This window comes from Fomitopsis serialis (genome assembly GCF_022376445.1).
Source record: "Fomitopsis serialis strain Sig1Antser10 chromosome Unknown B0H18scaffold_193, whole genome shotgun sequence".
Taxonomy (NCBI): Eukaryota; Fungi; Basidiomycota; class Agaricomycetes; order Polyporales; family Fomitopsidaceae; genus Fomitopsis; species Fomitopsis serialis.
Genome location: NW_025955153.1, coordinates 1 through 17,308, shown reverse-complemented (window position 1 = coordinate 17,308; position 17,308 = coordinate 1). Strand labels below are relative to the sequence as shown.

The 17,308-nt window shown below is 56.9% G+C and overlaps 4 protein-coding genes across 4 annotated transcripts; 1 reads left to right on the top strand and 3 right to left on the bottom strand.

Moving 5' to 3' along the window:
• Positions 1 to 1,407: 1,407 nt before the first annotated feature.
• On the bottom strand, positions 1,408 to 3,292 carry B0H18DRAFT_1049158 (family A1 protease). Its single transcript, XM_048030888.1, has 9 exons — positions 2,994 to 3,292; positions 2,906 to 2,933; positions 2,756 to 2,853; positions 2,564 to 2,706; positions 2,442 to 2,503; positions 2,233 to 2,380; positions 2,035 to 2,168; positions 1,861 to 1,979; positions 1,408 to 1,793 (listed from the first exon to the last, which is right to left on the bottom strand). The coding sequence occupies exons 1-9, from the start codon at positions 3,240 to 3,242 to the stop codon at positions 1,557 to 1,559; spliced, it is 1,218 nt and encodes a 405-aa protein (XP_047885948.1). The 5' UTR covers positions 3,243 to 3,292; the 3' UTR covers positions 1,408 to 1,556.
• A 1,909-nt stretch (positions 3,293 to 5,201) lies between these two features.
• Positions 5,202 to 9,658, bottom strand: B0H18DRAFT_1088099 (uncharacterized protein; the record flags this gene model as incomplete). Its single annotated transcript, XM_048032225.1, has 12 exons — positions 5,202 to 5,343; positions 5,416 to 5,595; positions 5,621 to 5,697; positions 6,085 to 6,150; positions 6,258 to 6,412; positions 6,478 to 6,743; positions 6,800 to 6,905; positions 7,063 to 7,338; positions 7,624 to 8,182; positions 8,237 to 9,190; positions 9,435 to 9,510; positions 9,567 to 9,658. 12 exons carry the CDS (start codon positions 9,656 to 9,658, stop codon positions 5,202 to 5,204), a joined length of 2,949 nt encoding a protein of 982 aa, XP_047885947.1.
• An 898-nt stretch (positions 9,659 to 10,556) lies between these two features.
• Positions 10,557 to 15,872, top strand: B0H18DRAFT_941483 (uncharacterized protein). Its single transcript, XM_048041876.1, has 6 exons — positions 10,557 to 10,690; positions 10,743 to 10,834; positions 10,884 to 11,800; positions 11,849 to 14,485; positions 14,542 to 14,820; positions 14,874 to 15,872. The coding sequence occupies exons 1-6, from the start codon at positions 10,615 to 10,617 to the stop codon at positions 15,685 to 15,687; spliced, it is 4,815 nt and encodes a 1,604-aa protein (XP_047885946.1). The 5' UTR covers positions 10,557 to 10,614; the 3' UTR covers positions 15,688 to 15,872.
• On the bottom strand, positions 15,873 to 17,147 carry B0H18DRAFT_1049147 (uncharacterized protein; the record flags this gene model as incomplete). Its single annotated transcript, XM_048030887.1, has 5 exons — positions 15,873 to 16,134; positions 16,198 to 16,648; positions 16,725 to 16,912; positions 17,007 to 17,069; positions 17,119 to 17,147. 5 exons carry the CDS (start codon positions 17,145 to 17,147, stop codon positions 16,059 to 16,061), a joined length of 807 nt encoding a protein of 268 aa, XP_047885945.1. The 3' UTR covers positions 15,873 to 16,058.
• Between the last annotated feature and the right edge of the window lie 161 nt (positions 17,148 to 17,308).

Genomic DNA, 17,308 nt, shown 5'->3' with positions numbered 1-17,308 from the left:
TCCGCTCCCAAGTTGGGCAAACTCACCTAAAGTCCACAAACTGCGTGCCCACTGGCAGGCCTAGGAAGCGATGTCCACCGAAACGGCGAAAATGGAGAAAGGCGTCCTGCTCGTACGGAAACGATTGGCCCATCTGATAGCACGCCAACGCAGTGACGGAGAGATGCCATCGAGCACTGGCATGGGGTCGAAGAAAGACAACAAGTAGCAGGATACAGTACGCGCCATTCAAGCATTCCGCGAGCGACATTCGCGAGAGTACGTCATGCTGTTTCGCGCGCCCGACTTCGGCCGTCGTCGCTTCCACCTTGGATGCGACAGCCTGAGACGTTGAGAGTTGATGGTGTATTGACGGGCACTGCGGCTATTCGGGATACATATTGTCCCAATTGTCCCTGCTTCGTAAAATGTGTAAACTATTGCGGAATGACATCGAGCTCTTGGAGGATGTCGATGGAGGAATGGGGCCCCACAGTGAGTGGGGCAGACGTTCGATAAACGGGAAGTACTACTATCCTCTTGTGTTACATCATGATGTAGATGTAGATAACTTACTGCATTGGCAGATGCCCCCTATTAGACAGATAGATTAATGTTGAGTGATATCTGGAGTATAATCGTGGCGGCTTGGACCACATTGGGCTCCTCCCCATCCGCCTAGTCCGCGGGGTAATAGAGGAAATGTCCGAGTCCATAAGCCTGAGATCTGTGTTTATCCTGACCCTCCACTGGCGTAACCCCGAAGAGACTCGGCTGGCACATATGATTCAAGCGTCTTCATCGTGCCTTACTACTGTAGATCAACTAGTAAGCTGAGTACTAACATACAAGAGTAAGGATCCCTTGCTCACCCGAGCGACGCTCTCCCGCCTACATAAAAATATCGCTGCGCGGTCGAACACTTCAACTGGTTGAACTTGTTTGTCGTTGATATCAGTGTCAGTGAACCTTTGTCGGGCCTGTCACCTGCCCAATTCACCCATCGACCATTTCATGCATATCACCGGCCACTCGCAGGCGTTGACGTGTATGGCGCGATGATCATGAAGAGGATAGCGACCGCGCTATTATGTAGTGCCAGTGGTCGCGAACGAAGGCAACATACATCCCAAATCGGACATCCGTTGCACGCGTCGGACATGATGCAGGCGCCAAGGACCTCGCAAGGACCCTGTCCGATGGGCCAGCCGCTCCGTCAACACGAAAAACCAGCAGTTGTATTTGTATCTGGAATCGATGACCCCCAAGGGTAAGAAAGTCAGCAGCTAACTGAGGTGGCGACGACTGTGGCTCGCAGACTTGAGAGCTAATAGCGAGATCTGCAGTGACTCTGGTCTACTTCGCGGGTGTAGGTCCAAACGGGTTACGGTCCGCGAGCCCGTCATGTCACATCGCACTCAAACTGGATCAGTTCATCCAAAGCATGCATTCCAGAGTTCAACAAAAGAGTGTAGCGAGCATTACAGACTTCGAGATGCCACAACACGAAATCGTGCGATAAACACCTCCCAAATCCATAAAGTCCTCATTTGGTATCATCGAGCTGACCAGCCACCTCAGTTGCTGGTCGCGCTCGTGAACGAGGTCTCCGCGAAGCCGACTTGCGAGTTGGTCGTGTCGTAGACGGAGTAGAAGCGCTCCAGGAACGCGTACCCGTTGATGAAGTCCAGGCCCTCGCCAGACGCGCTCCCGATGTCGTTCACGACGAGGTAGATGTCGTCCGCGGTCCCGCCGATCGCGCTGTTCAGCGCGCGGGGCCAGATCTGCGCGTTCGCCGTCAGGCCATAGGTCGTCTGTGAGCCAGCGTCAACGTCAGTCTGGTGTAAGAACGGCTAGGGAGGAGAATGAAATGGGACGTACGCCACCGATGTTGAAGTTGAGCGTCTGGAGGCTGCTGAACTGCGAGCTCGAGATGCGCAGCAGGCCGGTGCTCTCGTCCGCAGTGCCGCCGGTAGCGGTCTTGTACGCGTCAAACGCGTCTGAAACATGCAATGAGTCTCGGGTTCGAGATGATTTCTCTGGGCAGTCACTCACCGGATGCGATCAGGACGAGAGTCGTGCCAGTGTCGACAATACCAGCAGTGGAACTCAAGATCGGCGAGTCTCCGTATGTGATATCCTGGTCGATGCCCCAGTATTCGCTCGCGGGGGAGGTGGACGTGATGGGGCTATATCATGGAGTGCGCTCATAAGCGCGAGAGTCAATGACTGATACAGCACGGTAAGACGTACACGTAGTTGATCGAGCCGGTGTACTTGGAGGAGTCGGTGCCGCCGAAGGTGAGCTCACCGTTAGCATCGCTTTCAGAGGTCGCCGGTGCGAAAGAGACCGCGAGGACCTCCGTGTCAATGGTACCCTGAGACAGGAGGTTGTCTGTCACTAATGGAGAATAAATTCATCAGTTTCAATGACATCGTGTCGGGGAACGGCTTCCGCTAACCGGTGGGGACCGTAGCCTCGGAGTCACCGAGGGTACCCTGGGTCAGAGCAACAGGGCCGACACTATCCGGTACGATCAAAGTTCAGCATCGCATATGGAGGAGTCCAGGACAACACTCTTACCCAAGAATACCATCGACACCCGAAAAGCCTTGGGCCTGCGAGGCGACACCGATGGACTGGTTTGTGATGGTCAGCCCGTCACCGAGCGTGACGGTGTCGGTGTACTCTTCGCCCGAGAAGCTGCCCGAGCCGTAGGTGACAGACTGTCTCGTGCATGAAATTCTGCGACAGATGCAAGTAGATGGAGCTTACCACTGAGTCACCGGTGTCGCTGCTAGTGGAGGTCGGCGTGTACGACTTGTTAGCGCCGAGCCATGTGTTGGAAGAACCTGTGTCGACGAGGAGGGAATCTACAGCGCAAGAGTCTAAGCCTCCAGCACTTGATCACGACCAGTAACATACATTGAGTAGCAGGGGACCCGACGCCGACCTACGCCATTTGAGCTTGATGAGTTTCCATAATACAAGTGGAAGGATCTTCTAAACTCACGCTAACAACATAGGTGTCAACGGCGTTGGTAGCGTCAACACTCGCAGCGCGGCCCTGGAGCTTGGCCTGTGCGCGGTCCTTCAGGTAACGGGCCCGCGCCTGGTCGTTCGCGAGCAGATTAGTGAAGCTGGTGCTGTTTGTTCGGCGGACCAACGGCAGCGAGACCAGGGGTTTGTTAACCTGCACCGGGCTCGCGGCGACCGCGACTGCGAGGAAGACGGCTGCAAAGAGGGAAGAACCGAGTGCCATGGCGTATCACTGCTGTCTCTTGCGGAGGAGCGCGGAGGGCAGATGGCAAACGGCTGGTAGTGACCGAACGACAAGCGACGGACACTGTGTTGGAGGGAGCGTGAGGAAGCCTATATATACGTCGTCCGGTAGGCGTGTGCATATGCACCGATGCATATTCGCTGGAGGAGAGCATGCGAAGCGATGATCATGCTGAGCGCTGCGCCGATGGCATTGACAGGCGCCATTTCTGATCATTGGAGCCTGCATTCACCCGACTAGGCGAGGTTTGCATCCGCACATGCTGCAGTACCCGGAGAAGCACTGCCTTGAAGAAGACCTGCTTGCGAAATGGGGAGCGATACACAGCGAATTATGAGGAGGGTGAGACAACGAATTGCTCTATCGCAACCAGGTGCTCCGGCAGGCGTGTGGAAGGCGCAATTCACGGCATAAGTGCCCTCGAGGGCTCGCCGAGATCCGTGGCGAGAAGCTGTCTGTTACCATGTGGACGGGTAATACGAGGGTGAGACCCAAATGAGGCTAGAAGTCGAGTAGCCTCGAGAATCGACGTCACCCGATCTCATGGTGGCTTATTCCGCCGGCAGCCTGATAATCCGCTGATAAACATGCACAACCCCAAAAATAGAAACTTGAGCAATGCCTACCGAGGAATACACACACAAAAGTGTCCTGCTCGTATGGTGACGAATCCGAGGCTGTTATCCGCATAGGGGATGAAGAGATGCATCAATATGGATCGACACTAAGTCAGTACTTGCGCACCATCAAAACATTCCCCATGACGTTTGTGAGTGTAGTACGTCATGCTGCTCTACTAGCTCGAGCTCGTCGTCGTAGCATGGACGTGTCGAATGTCGTAGATGGTCGCGGTGGCTCGGAAGGACGATGCATGTCGAAAATTGATGGTGGCATATAGTACCATGCGGTTCGCGTCCTTATTGCTCCCACTCGTCAAAAATGCGCAATATCGCGGGATGGAGTAGGTTCGACACAAACCCTCACGTGTGCGGTGTCACGGTGTGGAGGGTCTTGGTATGAGGCTACAGGATGGAGCTGGATTTTGGCCGTGGGCTGATTCAGGGAGAGGACTCAGAGAGATCGACGAGCCAGGGTATGTACTAGTATGCTCTCTTTGCAATTGCGGGTGGTAGTACCATGACTCAGATGACTTCGGGGCGTTGGGTGATACAGTACTTATCGCTGTAACAGGAATGTCACCTTCCGAGGTTTATTAGGCAGGTAAGAAGAGTATTACCAGTTATTGGATACGCACAACGTTGAACGTAGCATTCGCCTAGCAACCCAAGTCTCATATACATATATGAGATCCTCTCGCTGACACGGATGGCCTTCGACTATAGTCACTATGAACGACTGACTGGGGGCGGATCGGGATGGTACTGCGTGGCGCAAACGTCGAGTCGTCGTCGTCGAGGTCGCCGGCGAACACTTGCGGGGGCGACGCGATCACCTGACTGTGACGCGTGAGGCGTTATCCCGACAGACAGGCAGCTTCCATGCTCGAGAGCCTCCTCTGCGCGTCGTCATGCGCGATCTCCCGCCCGGTGGCGTCGTCCCGTTGCCCGCCAGAACGGCGCCCTCGCATATAGCAAGCTGCTCCTCCGTAGCACCTTACCATGCTCCCTCGACTTGCTGTCCACCGTCTCCCCATCCGTCGCTCTCATTTGCAGTCACAAATTCGCAGATTTACAGCCACGATGCCCTCAAACAACATGAATGCCACCAACGCGTCCGGGCTTACCCCAAACGAAACCAAATCGTTGAGAGAACGTAGTGCAGAGCCTCATGAGGAGAAGATACTCCAGGGGATCAAGGAGGTAGGACGCGTCGTTGCTGTGAACGCCTTCCGCCTGAAGTGCACCCATCTACACAGTTGTATAGCTGCAAGCCATCTGAGGCAAGTAAAAATACCGCAAGTGCCATGCGTCTGTAGGCTCACCGAGAGTATAGGAAACCTACAAGATCTACACAGAAAATGCTGTCTTCCACGACCCCATCGGCATTGCCGAAGGTATACAGTCGATTCGTGCTCAATTCAACGGTCTCGTCAAGGTCCGTCATCCATCTCGCCATTCGACTGACTATATGCGTGCTCATATGGCCCACGCGCATGCCTCCGTATAGGTCTTCCCGCGGGCAGACGTAAAACAGTTCCGTGTCCTCGAGAACCCGCCATCTGTCCCGAAGAGCACCATCCTCGTGGACCAAGACGTCGCGTACTACCGCGACCCCACAGGCTCTCCCACGAAGGTACTCAGCACCGCTTCGGCACCACATGTACTGAGCTGATGGGACACCGCATTGCATGTGGCACCAGACTGTCAACTCGCTGCTTACGCTGCAGACGAACGAACAGCACCTGGTCACGAAGCACACCGAGGAATGGGAACATAAACGCGAGACGTCGCGCGAGGACGGCTTCTTCGGCATGCTCAACGAGCAGCGCAAGAGGGCGACAGCGGGCATAACGGGCATGTTTGTTTCCCAAGAGCCGCCGGCAGGAAAGACTTCGAACTAGAACGTGACATAATGAGTCGTAGTGGACGCATTCATGCGTGCCGGAGAGTTGTAAGATACAAACACCGAGGTCCTTTAGCAATGTTGTACATGTGATGACTAGAATAGGATGCGAGCACGTTTCAGATACCAATACTGCCTTGTGGGCATCGACAGCGAGCGAGCGGAGACGAATGAAGCCGGCTTCGAGAGCGGGCTCAAAAGCCGAACCATTTCTTCGCAGATTGTTGGGCAGCCAATCGTTGCGCCTGGACGGACGTTCTTAAGAATGTCTCGCATGGAGAGAACTTGGTCGTCGTACCTGCGCGACCATGCTTTTACTGCCCTGCTCCAGCGAGTTGAATTGTTCTTCGAGGTTCCCGAGTGCCTCCCTATGTGAGAGTCAGTATATTCAAGACGATCAGCGATTTGCCAGATTGAAGCGCACCCTCGTTCTGCAAGCGCGCTGCCCAGCCTGTTGTACAGATCGCTCACGCCGCTCGACATCTGCGCCGACGCAGCCTTCACCGACGACGCGGTTGCGCCACCCTGGTCCACGTCTTTCGCCTTCCCATCGCGTGATGCAGCCGGCACACGACCCGTCGGGTCGTATATCGACTTCGGCGGTTCCGGCCTATCCGGGCCTGCCACTACACACGCAAGGCAACACGCCGTCAGCACGATGCACAACATCACAACCAGAGCAGAGACTCACACAACATGTCGATCTCTACGCCCGTCGTGACGCCGCGCCCGAGGTACCCGAGCACGGAGCCGATGACGGTTTGTGGCTCGAGCGGGACGGGCGCAGGTTGCGAGGGCACGGCGCCGTGGCCGACCATAAAGTCGACGAGTGGGGCGGCATAAGGCGCCGCACGTCGCGTGGCGAAGAGGGTGCCGTAGATAGTTTGGCGAACGATCCGGGTGGTCGGGTCGACGATGTGTGTTAGGTAGTCGCCGGTCGAGTCGGCGGAGACGTGCCTGTGTATGCGAGCATGAGACATGCTAGAGACTGTTTGAAAAGAGGGGCCGCTCACGAGAGGGAAGTCTCTGGTAGCTGGAGCGTGTGTAGGTACTCAAGGAAAGGAAGCGAATAGACGAGCGCTTCGCCGCGGTCTGTGAACGCAACCAACGCACATCCGCCTGTAGAAAGACATCAGCCATCGGAGCCTGTAGCACATCATAGCATGGTACCCCACCATTTTTCTCCACCACATCGACGCCTACCACTGCCCCGCCTTCCCCGGCCAGTCCGCCTTGCCAAGCCTGTCGCCATCGAGGTTCGCAACGCACCGTGCACCTTTCATCCCCGCACTGACCCACACGCACCGTCTGCCCGCGCCCTCGGCACCACTGGCTTCCAAGACCGTGGAAAGCCCTTGCCGGTCAGCAGCGACCCGAGCGCCGCTCTTTGCATCGACCACGAATGAGCCGGAGGAGAGTGTGTGGGACGCAGCGTCAACGGGTGTTGGGGGATCGGGAATCGCAAACGCGCCAGATGATGAGCGCGTGACGGTGTAGATCGACGCAGAACCGGAAGACGTGGTAGCAATAAGGCGGATGCGGGGCGTTGGGTCTTCGGGAATTTCGGTTAGAAACTGCGTTTCGTCATAGGAAGTCCTCCCAGCATACCTGATTCGATCGAGCAGGCTGTCCATGCGAGGGCCACAACCGGATCACGCTTAGCAGCGAGGAAAGAGTGACGATGGTCCTTTTTCGACGGCGGTGCATTGCGAAGGATGACTCGGGGCCCTCTCATATCGACCACGAGAAGCGCGGCTGAACTATATGCCACAGCAAGGAAGCCTGCAGATTCGTCTGTTAATGTGCACGCACACTTAGATGACATAGAAGGACTTGCCAATGTCTGAAACTCCACACGCGCTGACCTGGCCCCATCCCGCTCTGACGCCCAGGTAAGGGCGATATCGCAGTTTACTTCGTACAGGGACATGCGTGAGGGAGACTAGCTCTTCATCCGAGATCTCCGAGGGGCTGGAGGTGCCTTCAGCATCAAGTTGGTTTAAGATGACTGTGCCATTGTTCAGTACAGCAACACACTCCAGGGATTCGGGAGCGAGATGGATGGACTGCACAGCAGAGGGATCATGACTGACAGCGCTCGTTTCACCACTTCCGGAGAACGCAGGGGATGCAGGGGAATGCGGAGACTGAACGGAGTGCGACGAGTGTACGGATTGAGCAGAATGGATGGACTCGGCCGACGACGGTAGAGCTGAGAGCCTGAGCGAGGGGTCGTGAAGTAGCGGTCCAAGTTCAATCGTCAAGGCCGACAGGGCATTTGGAAAAGAAGACTGTACAGGCGAATCGGATGAACTGGTCAGCAGTTGTGCACTTAGGTCCTGGAAGCGAATGACAAGGTCGTGGTCGTGTGTGACCAAGATGTGGTGCGGCTGGAACTACGAGGGTATTAGGGTCTTCATGTCGCAACAGTATGTGTCAGAAGTGCGAACCTTCATGAGCTTCATCTGGCCTTCGGTATCCTCTACCCAGGCCTTACCTCCTTTGATAGGCAGCGCGTCATCCAAACTTTCCTCCATCAGCCTTCCATACGCCTCTTTGTCTATCTTGAACAGCATGCTTCCATCTACAGTTGAGAAAGCCCACGGCAAGCGCAGCTGTCGCGGATCTGCAGACAGAGCCATGCTTTCGAGGGTCGTTGCCAACTCTTGGCTAAGTGCTACTGAAGGGTCATCCAAGTCCGCAGCGCCAGGCATTGCCGGTTTCATCAAAGACGCTACGAAGGCGGGGGGCGGGAACTCATACGCATCGACGACACGCGTGACACCAGTGGTGTCTAGAGCGCTGTCCGAGAGTAGCAGGACAGCGCACGGATCCCAAGTCCCAGAGAAGTGCGGACTGGATCGCGGTATGAGTAAGAAATCTTGCACCGCACCTGGAGTGTGGTAGGTGTGGGAGTCTAGAGGGAACAGAATTTCTTGCATAGCCGCGCGAACATCAGGATGAAGGGGTGGCTGCGAGGGCATCTTGGCCGTTGTTGCGTCAGGCGGTGCGGGAGAATTGAGAGGAGGTAGCAGGAAGGCTGTGAGACCTGGTGATGAGTCCGGGCCCAAACCACCGAGGACGGTGAGTACAGTGTCGCCGCCGCGGGGATCGCTTGAATTGGGGAAGCCGCTCCAAGCCAGCTTGAAGATGGGTTCCCGGATCTCCGCGAGTCTCTCTTTTGCTCCAGAGCTGTCGCCGGAGGGTAATGCTGCCTCGAGTTTAGTGACATCTACTGCGAAGACATCTTCCTCTTCATCTAGAGTTCGAACGTAAAGGGGATGATCCTCGTCTTCGAGCGCCCAGAATGCGATGGTCCCATCTGCATGGCCTACTGCCAGAACATGGCCAGACGGATGAATTGTCAGTGCAGTGACTGGAGGTCGACGTGGTAGTAGGATGTCCTGTAAGTCTCGTCAGTCAGACCAATTGCGCGTGCAGTTATCCGCACTTGCCGGAGCATGGTAGCCCGTTCCGCCAGGCGCACCGGGAGGGAGGACCAGTTCATATGTACGGATAGTACTGCGCTGCTTCTGCATATGCAAACGGTCAGCGTATGGGACGAAGCGGTCCTTTCTCACTTACAAGATCGATAAGAATAATCCCGCCTGAACAAAAAGCTCAGCACCGGCCAAGGTAAGGGCTAACCACGATCATACCTCCATATGCCACGAATAACAAGTTGAGATCCCTAGGATGTATAACTATGTCCACAATTTGCTCTCTGATAAAGTCATGTTGAGCAAGCACTAGTACACAACAGCGACAATAGGGACCCACGATCCAGATGTATGAATTGCTGGCATTCCACTTGCTTGCGTCTTCTTTTCGTATTGCGCCCATGCATCGGAGGGTATAGTGTACGGAGACATTCTCATGCAAAGGAGGTCGTATGTTTTCACTTCGCCATTCGCCAAAGCAATGAAGGCCTATAATGCAGCGGCGCCTGAGACGCCGTGGAAGGTTTTGAATCAAAGAAACTCACATGTGTATGTGATGGGGACACAGTGATACAGCTGACAGCTCTCGTCAGCAGAGAGGCCATACGGTGCTATATTTCGTGCTCACTTGACAGTTTGAGGTAGGTGCACCACCTTGAGTAGTTTAGGTTTGCCTAACGTTGATAGATCCCATATGTGTAGGCGATAGCGGTCGTCTGTATGAGACAGTGAGCCCCTGCGATGTAACATAAACAATCACATATCGAACCAACACAGAGCAATCGGAACAACGTCTCTGCAAAGCTGAGGAAGCTCGCCCGTGCTCCTGGTGGATCCGAGAGACGTAGAGTACATTCGGCACCAGGAGAACCATACACGACGATCTGACCAGAGAGAAAGCCTAGTAAACCGGTCGGTCAATGATGAGTCAACATTAAAGGCAAGATACGATCCAGCTTACCAGCTGCAAGCAGTCCTGAGACAGGCTCTGTAGCAAGGGCCGTGACGTTAAGATGATGGCGGACATGCCTCAGAGTACCAGCTTGCCAATCGATCTCGTCGGAGAGCTCAAGGGAGAGATCAACGTAAGACTTGTCATGTTTGAACAACATGGGGGTCAATATCAGCGTCCTGTGCCACGGTCGTAGACAAGAGACGATCGCTGCCACTGGCGGTGCATGGCCCGGGCCTCCGGACGCACGCAGCGACGACAGCGACGCGCCAGGCGCCCGCCACGTGAATTCAGGCCCGCCACAACGCGATCACGTGCATACGTCCCGCCAATGTTGAAGTCGGTGGTCGCCTTTAGCGCTCTCATCAAACCACCATCGTGTGCCGCCCTCTCGACCCCGTTCCCCACATTACACGCCGCCGTCGCCGTCGACATCATGTCGACATGGGGTATTGGTGATAACCACGACTCCGACGAAGTACAAATCCTCAAGGAACAACTCCGCAATAAAGGTACGCGTTGTGGCTTCAGACGCATTCGCATATACCAACTTCGTTTCCCCAGATGCACAATATACTACGCTCCACAGCCAGCTGCTCAAGAGAGAAGACGATTTGAAAGATATACAGGCCTCTTTTGATGACGTAGTCACAAAGGTACGTGGTCTGCTCGCTTGTCTTGTCTAGATCTGACATCTGCATGCAGCTTCGACGAGAGGCCGACCGCGCCATCAAATTGGAAGCTACCATAAACCAGCGTAATCAAGAACTACAGAACGAACGCACTACGCGCCAGAATGTTGAAGCTGCTCTGGTCGCTACGCAGCAGAAGCTGAAGACCGCTGAACAAGCGTCGCTCGAACTACACGGAACACTTGATTCGCTAAGCAGGGGCATGCAGTCGACCACATCGCAGAAAGGAGCGCTGGAGACGGAGAACGCTTCACTAAAGGCGAAGGTGCGATCTTTGCAGACAGAGCTGGCAGTCAAGGAACATGCGGCCGAATCGACTTTGCGGCAAAGTCGGAATGCGGCCCCGGGCGTGCGCGGTCGCCCTAGGTCCTCGTCTGTGAACAACTTCCGGGTCACTGCGCTTGAGCGCGAGTCCGCTGATTTGAACAGCCGTCTGGCCCAGCAGACGAAGGAGCTACACGAAGCCAAAGCCCAGGCAACACGTCTACAGGAGTCCCTCGTGCGACGGGAGAACGAGAAGATTGCCATGGAGAAGCAACTCCGCAGGGAACTTGAACAAGCACGATCCGAGCTTGAGGACAGCCAGGAGGAGTTGCGCACGTTGCAGGGTAGCGGCGGCGCCGACGCGGCTGCTAGAGAAATGGGTCTCTTGGAGCGTTTAGAGGATGAAGAACGAAAGGTCGCAATGCTCGAGGCAGAGCTGAAGCGTTCTGGTGGTACGCAGACCAAGAGAGAGCTTGCGATGCTGCGAGACGAAGTCCAGAGGACTTTGGGCTTACTGCAGGCCGAGAAGACAAAGGTTGCGGAGGCGGAGACAAGATTAGTCGAGCTGATAGCTGATAAGGAAGCTGCGTTGGACGAGCGGGACCGGGCTTCTGAGCAAGCACAACGAATGCAGGAACATGTCCGTGGCGTGAGCAGCAGAATACAGTAAGTGATCACAGTGAAGCACACAAATCATACTGACGAAGGTCGTAGGGATCTCGAGGCCCGACTCGCGACCTCCGCTCAGGGCACTCTGGTCCCACTTTCTCCGGGCAAAGATGCCGAGACTGCGGCAACGATCGAACGGCTGCTCAACAAGATCGAGAGTCTACGCAGCGAACGTGATGGCCTCCGCTACGAGCGTGATGACCTACAAAGAGACTTCGACTTCTTGAATGACGAGAGCAGGTTTACTATCGAGGACCTCCGAGCGAAGCTCGCTGCCGCTCCGGTAGCTTATTCAGCCGGTTCTTTCCCTGCGCAAAAGCCTGTCGCACAACTCGGACTTCCTGGCAGACAGGGCATACGGCTCCAGCGACATGCACTCGTCTTTGCACTCGTGGCTCAGCATGCAGCCGATCATGACGCACACAATCTCTCGCGGATCGAGCACCTTTCGCAGGCCTTGGCCGCTGCTCACGATGAGTACGCGCAGACTCAGCTATATTTAGCCGAAAAAGAGGCAAACGTGTGCAGCTTCGATGCTGTCCTCGCGGAGAAAGATGCTCGGCTGCACCAAATCGAAGCAGCGCTCGCGGAGACTACCCAGAACTTGCACTTGGCCGAGTCTACTATAGCGGCCTGCAAAGACATCATCGCTCGTCTGGAGGGGGAGCGTTCTCTTGAGCGGGACCAACAAGATGACGCAGCCGCCACTCTCACACAGGCTGAAGCCCGCTTCGAGGAGCTTTCGCAGGCCTTGCTCGAAGCCGAGACGCAGCGCGATGCACTCGCGCTGCAACTGCAGCACACGCAGCAAGATCTCGAGACCGCCCGCCAGGAGCTTACGGAGGCGGACGAGCGGTCGGCGCAGCAGCTACGCTCTCTGTCTTCAGGAGAGTCTGACAAAGCACTGCACAACCAGATCAAGGCACTCGAGGAGCGCGTACTCCGACGCACCGAGCAGATCGGCATGCACCAACACGATATCAAGCGGCTGGAGGCGAACTTGAGATTGCAGGAGGAGCGCGTTGCAGAGATGACAGGCGAGCTGGAGGTTATGACAGGCGAGAAGGAGGCGATGGTGGAGGACTGCAGGGCCAGCAGGGAAGAGAGGGACGAAGCACGCGGCAAGTCCGAGGTGCTCGAAGAGAAGGCGGAGCAGCTCGAGGACGAGAGGGACGAGATCCAGGCCGCGGTGGAAAGCGTGAAGGCAGAAGCGAGACGTCTTGCCGAAGAAGTCCAACAACTCAGGCAACATCGGACTGAGTCGGAGACCTTGCACGCCGAGCTGCGATCCTTGAACGAGGAGCGCATCTGCCTATCGCAGGCTCTGGAGGAGAAGACACGTCTCGCCGAAGGTCTTGGTCACGAAGCGTCACGTCTGGAGAACGAGACCATCCAGGCCACTCTTGCGCTCGCCACACTGCACACCGCACTTCGTGCTACCGATCTGTCTGGCCGCTATGCACAGGATGCTAAAGTCATGGCGCAGCGAGAGTCCGCCCTTCTGCGACAAGACGTAGAGGAGAGGGTAGCCCAGATCACGTCATTGCAGCAGCAGCTAGACGCGTTGCGTGAGTTGCAGGCAGCCGCCGAAGGCGAGAAGGAGACGCAACTCCTCGCGGAACAGACAAGACTTCAGGAAGAGCTCCAGTCCCTCCGATCCACCCATTCCGAGTTACGCTCAACTCTCGAACGAGACAGCCAGCAGTTCGCCCAGTGCAGCGAGGAATTCCAGCAGAAACTTGCGGAGAGCGCGAGAACCCAGTCACAATTGCGAGAGCAGCTGGTTGCGGCACAAGCAGAGAGGGCCGAGGCAGTCCAGGCTCTGCAAGGCCAACTCGACAACGTTGCGGCCGAACTTGAGGCGCTTCAAGCATCTCATGAGCAGTTGAAGCAGTCTCATCAAGAAGCCGAGGCAGCCCTAAATACCTCCAAGCACGATCTCGAACGTCAACTCGAAGATGCTTTGGAACGACTCCAGGAGACGGATCGCGTCGGTGATGAACTCTCAGTCATTCGTGCGGAACAACAGAAGGAGCTGGAGGACTTGCACAAGGACTTCGAGCGCACGAAGGCCGACTTGACCGAGGTCAACTTCGCGCGCAAAGAGGCTGACGCACAGTGCGAAGGTCTGCTCGAGGAAGTCGAGTCTCTCAAAACTCAGCTTTCGGAGAAGACAGAGGCCTATGAGGCCGCTGAGGCTGAATTTGAGCGGCTGCGGGACTGCGAGCTCAAGGAGATGCACGAAAGACTCGACGGCGCCGCTCGGGAAGCGGAGCAGGTTCAGAGCGCTCTCGCTGAAGTGGAAGACCGATATCAGCAACTCTTCGAGGACTCGTCCACGGCGAAGGACGACTTGCAGAACCAGCTCACGTCTGCGCAGGACGAGGTCGACTACTTGAAGGCAACCCTCCGGGGCGAGATGGATTTGCACGCGCGGACGCAGAAGGAGCATGAAGAGGAAGTGCGACTCGCTAAGGACAAGACAGCTGAGGCAGAGCGGGAGAACGACCAGCTCCGTCAAGAAATAACTGCTCTCCGTGCGCAACTCGAGGAAGCAGACTCTTCGCTACAGACGCTCGAGAACGAGCGGACAGCTTTGCAGTTCGAGGCAACGAGCATGGGTGCGGAGGTGCAGCGGCTTAAGTCCCTTCAACGCTATCTGGAAAGCCAGGTCAAGGAGAGGTAAATATAACGTCACGCCTATTCCGGCGACCCCTCATACTCACCAACGATGACAGCGAAACCCGTATCCAGTCTTCGTCGGACGACCTTGACGAGGTAGGCTCCAAACTTGTGCAATCCGAGAAGGCATTCCAAGGCCTGGAGGCGACCTCCTCAATGCGGGAGATTCAACAAGAGCAGACCATCCATGCGCTCAAGCGTGATCTACAGGCTCTTCGATCGAACCCTTCGTTGGAAGAGAAGATCGCCGACCTCGAGGAGCGAAACATGGAGATGGAAGAGCACCTGCGTAACAAGTGCGCAGAGATTGAGGAGAATGACGATCGCTTCATTGAGTGCGTAGGATTTTTCTTGCGTAGATCCGCCTCACTGACCGTCCGCCTCACAGGATGCTCAAAGAGAAGAAGAAGCTCACGAGCAGGATCGAGACGCTCACGAGAAAGCTTCATGCACTCCAGAGTAAAATTGCGGCCGGAGAAGCTGACGCGTCCACGCCCAAGGCTGAGGCAGGGCCTTCTTCCGCTCCTGCGCTACGTGCAGCAAGGTCCTCGTCATCCATGGCTCCTCAGCCTGTCGTCCCCAGGCTGGAGCGCGTACCACACTCACAGCCTCCATTGCCAACTCCTACATACACGCCAACGACCCCCAACTCTCGCTCACGTATCGCCTCGGGGCCATCGGCGTTGCCGAGGCCCAAGACACCAGAGGTCCGGACGTCACAGCCTACCGTCTTCAGAGCTCGCACGCCAGAAGCACGGCGGACGCCGTCCCAGGCGCCTTCCCTCCCTCCCATCCCCGCCATGCCCATCGCGTTCTCATCCTCGTCCATGGTAACGACGAGCACGGCGGGCAAGAAGCGCAGGGCGCCGGACGACTTCGACGACTGCGAGAGCCTGCCTCCGCAGGGCTTCACCGCCGACTGCCTGCCCGTCAACCAGCCCGCGACGCCCCGCGCCCGCAGAGCGCTGCAGGCGGTGCGGACGGGGTTCACGCCCGTGCGGAGCCACGTCCTGCAGCTGTCCCCTCGGCGAGCGACCACAGCCTCGGTCCCTCCCGCGATCGCGGACGTGACGAACAGCCCGCGCGGGAAGGCGGCCGCGCAGGAGGCGACGGCTGCGAAGCGGGGGTGGCTGGGCAAGATCAGGAATGGGTCGGGGCAGGCGAGGGCGGTGTCGTCCCGGCCTGCGTATGACCGCAGGTGACGACTTGCCATTGCCAGTGGGATCATGACTCTGAGGTTACGAGGTTCGCCAGTTATGACACACACTGTATAATGTTCCTGGTCCTATGAGCTCTCTACGTCTATCTTTATGTGTTGTGCATGCACCGTACAGGTCCTGTATCCTTAGCACGCATGGACTCTCTCTCGAATACATTCTATTGATCATCTCTAACTACGCGATGCTGATACATGAGTGCTATTTGAGCTGTACGAGGCAACTATACATTTGGCGCTTACATACGCGTCATTCAAGTTTGCTGCTACACACTGACCGGTAAGACGTTTTCTCGACCTAGCATACATCCCGTTGCGATCTTCTTACGTTGGCGCAGCCCGGGCAACCACCCCTCCTCAATTGTTCAATTTGCTTGCGATCAAGTCTGTCACCTCTTGCGCGGCGCCCCACGAGTTCTGGTACCCCGCAGCGCTATCGAACGCGTCGCGGCTCAGCACTGCCAGCACTCCTCCACGCCCCAAGCTACAGACTCACCCGAATCCATACGCGTGGACAAGCAACACGCGTCCTTCCGCACCCACATCGCTCTCCCGCAGCGGCAGCAGCTCGCTCTTCAGCGGCACGTCAGTCCACGCCGCCTCCACGCGCGGACCGCCCTTCCTCGCCGGCCGCAGCCCAACGTTGTGGCGCAGGACCCGCGTCTCCGCGTCCTTTAGCTGCGGCGCCAGCGCGGCGCACCGTTCAAAGATGCCCTTCGCCGTCGGCACGTCGAGCGAGGTGTCCCAGTTGTCCGGCTGGAAGGTCCCGCCGAGCAGGACCTCGCCCGGCGGCGAGGGCCGCGGGATGATGTAGGTCGCCTGGCCCTGCGTGCCCGTACCGAGCGGGAGCGAGATGAACTCTTTGAGGCCGGGCGCGTGCACGATGATGGTCTGCCCGCGGATGGGGAACACGTCTGTGTCTTCCACGCCGACGAGGGAGCGAGCGCCTACGAGTCCAAGGCGTGGTCAGGGCGATCGCGCGGATGGGGCGTGTGCGTCGAGGGCACGAGGCTATGCACGCACCTAGGCCTGTTGCGTTCACGAGGATGCTGTTCGGGCCTGCGAGGGCGGCTGCCTCGCCAAGGCTGTGCACCCTCCTGCGGACGAACTCTACGCCGCGCGCGAGCAGCTCGGACTGGAGCCAGGGGAGGTAGAGCTCCGGGTTGACGGAGAAGGTCTTAAACGCGATGCCGCCCTGCAGGCCTGAGGGACTTCACTCGGTCCAAGACGCGAACTGCGGAGGGTGACGTCGATATGGTGAGCCTAGCGAGTGCTGTAGAAGCGAAGTCGACTGACGTCTCTGACGAATCCTTGTACCACAATTGGCTGAGATCCTCGTTGTCGTGAAGAAAACCGCGAGGGAAGCGCCTGCGTAATTTGCTTGCATCAGTCCGAGGCGTCATTCGCAGAAACGTACCATGCAGCCTTGGGAATCAATTCCCACATCTTGTTGCTTCCCTGAGTCACCTCCGCTCCGCACCGCATGGCGAGAGACTCACAATGTTGCTCGCTCCCACGTCCGCGTCCTCTCTCGAAGCTTCTAATCGTGACCAGTTCGCCCCTAAACGGACCGGCAATGTCACGATCACCTCTCGAGTCGACAGCCA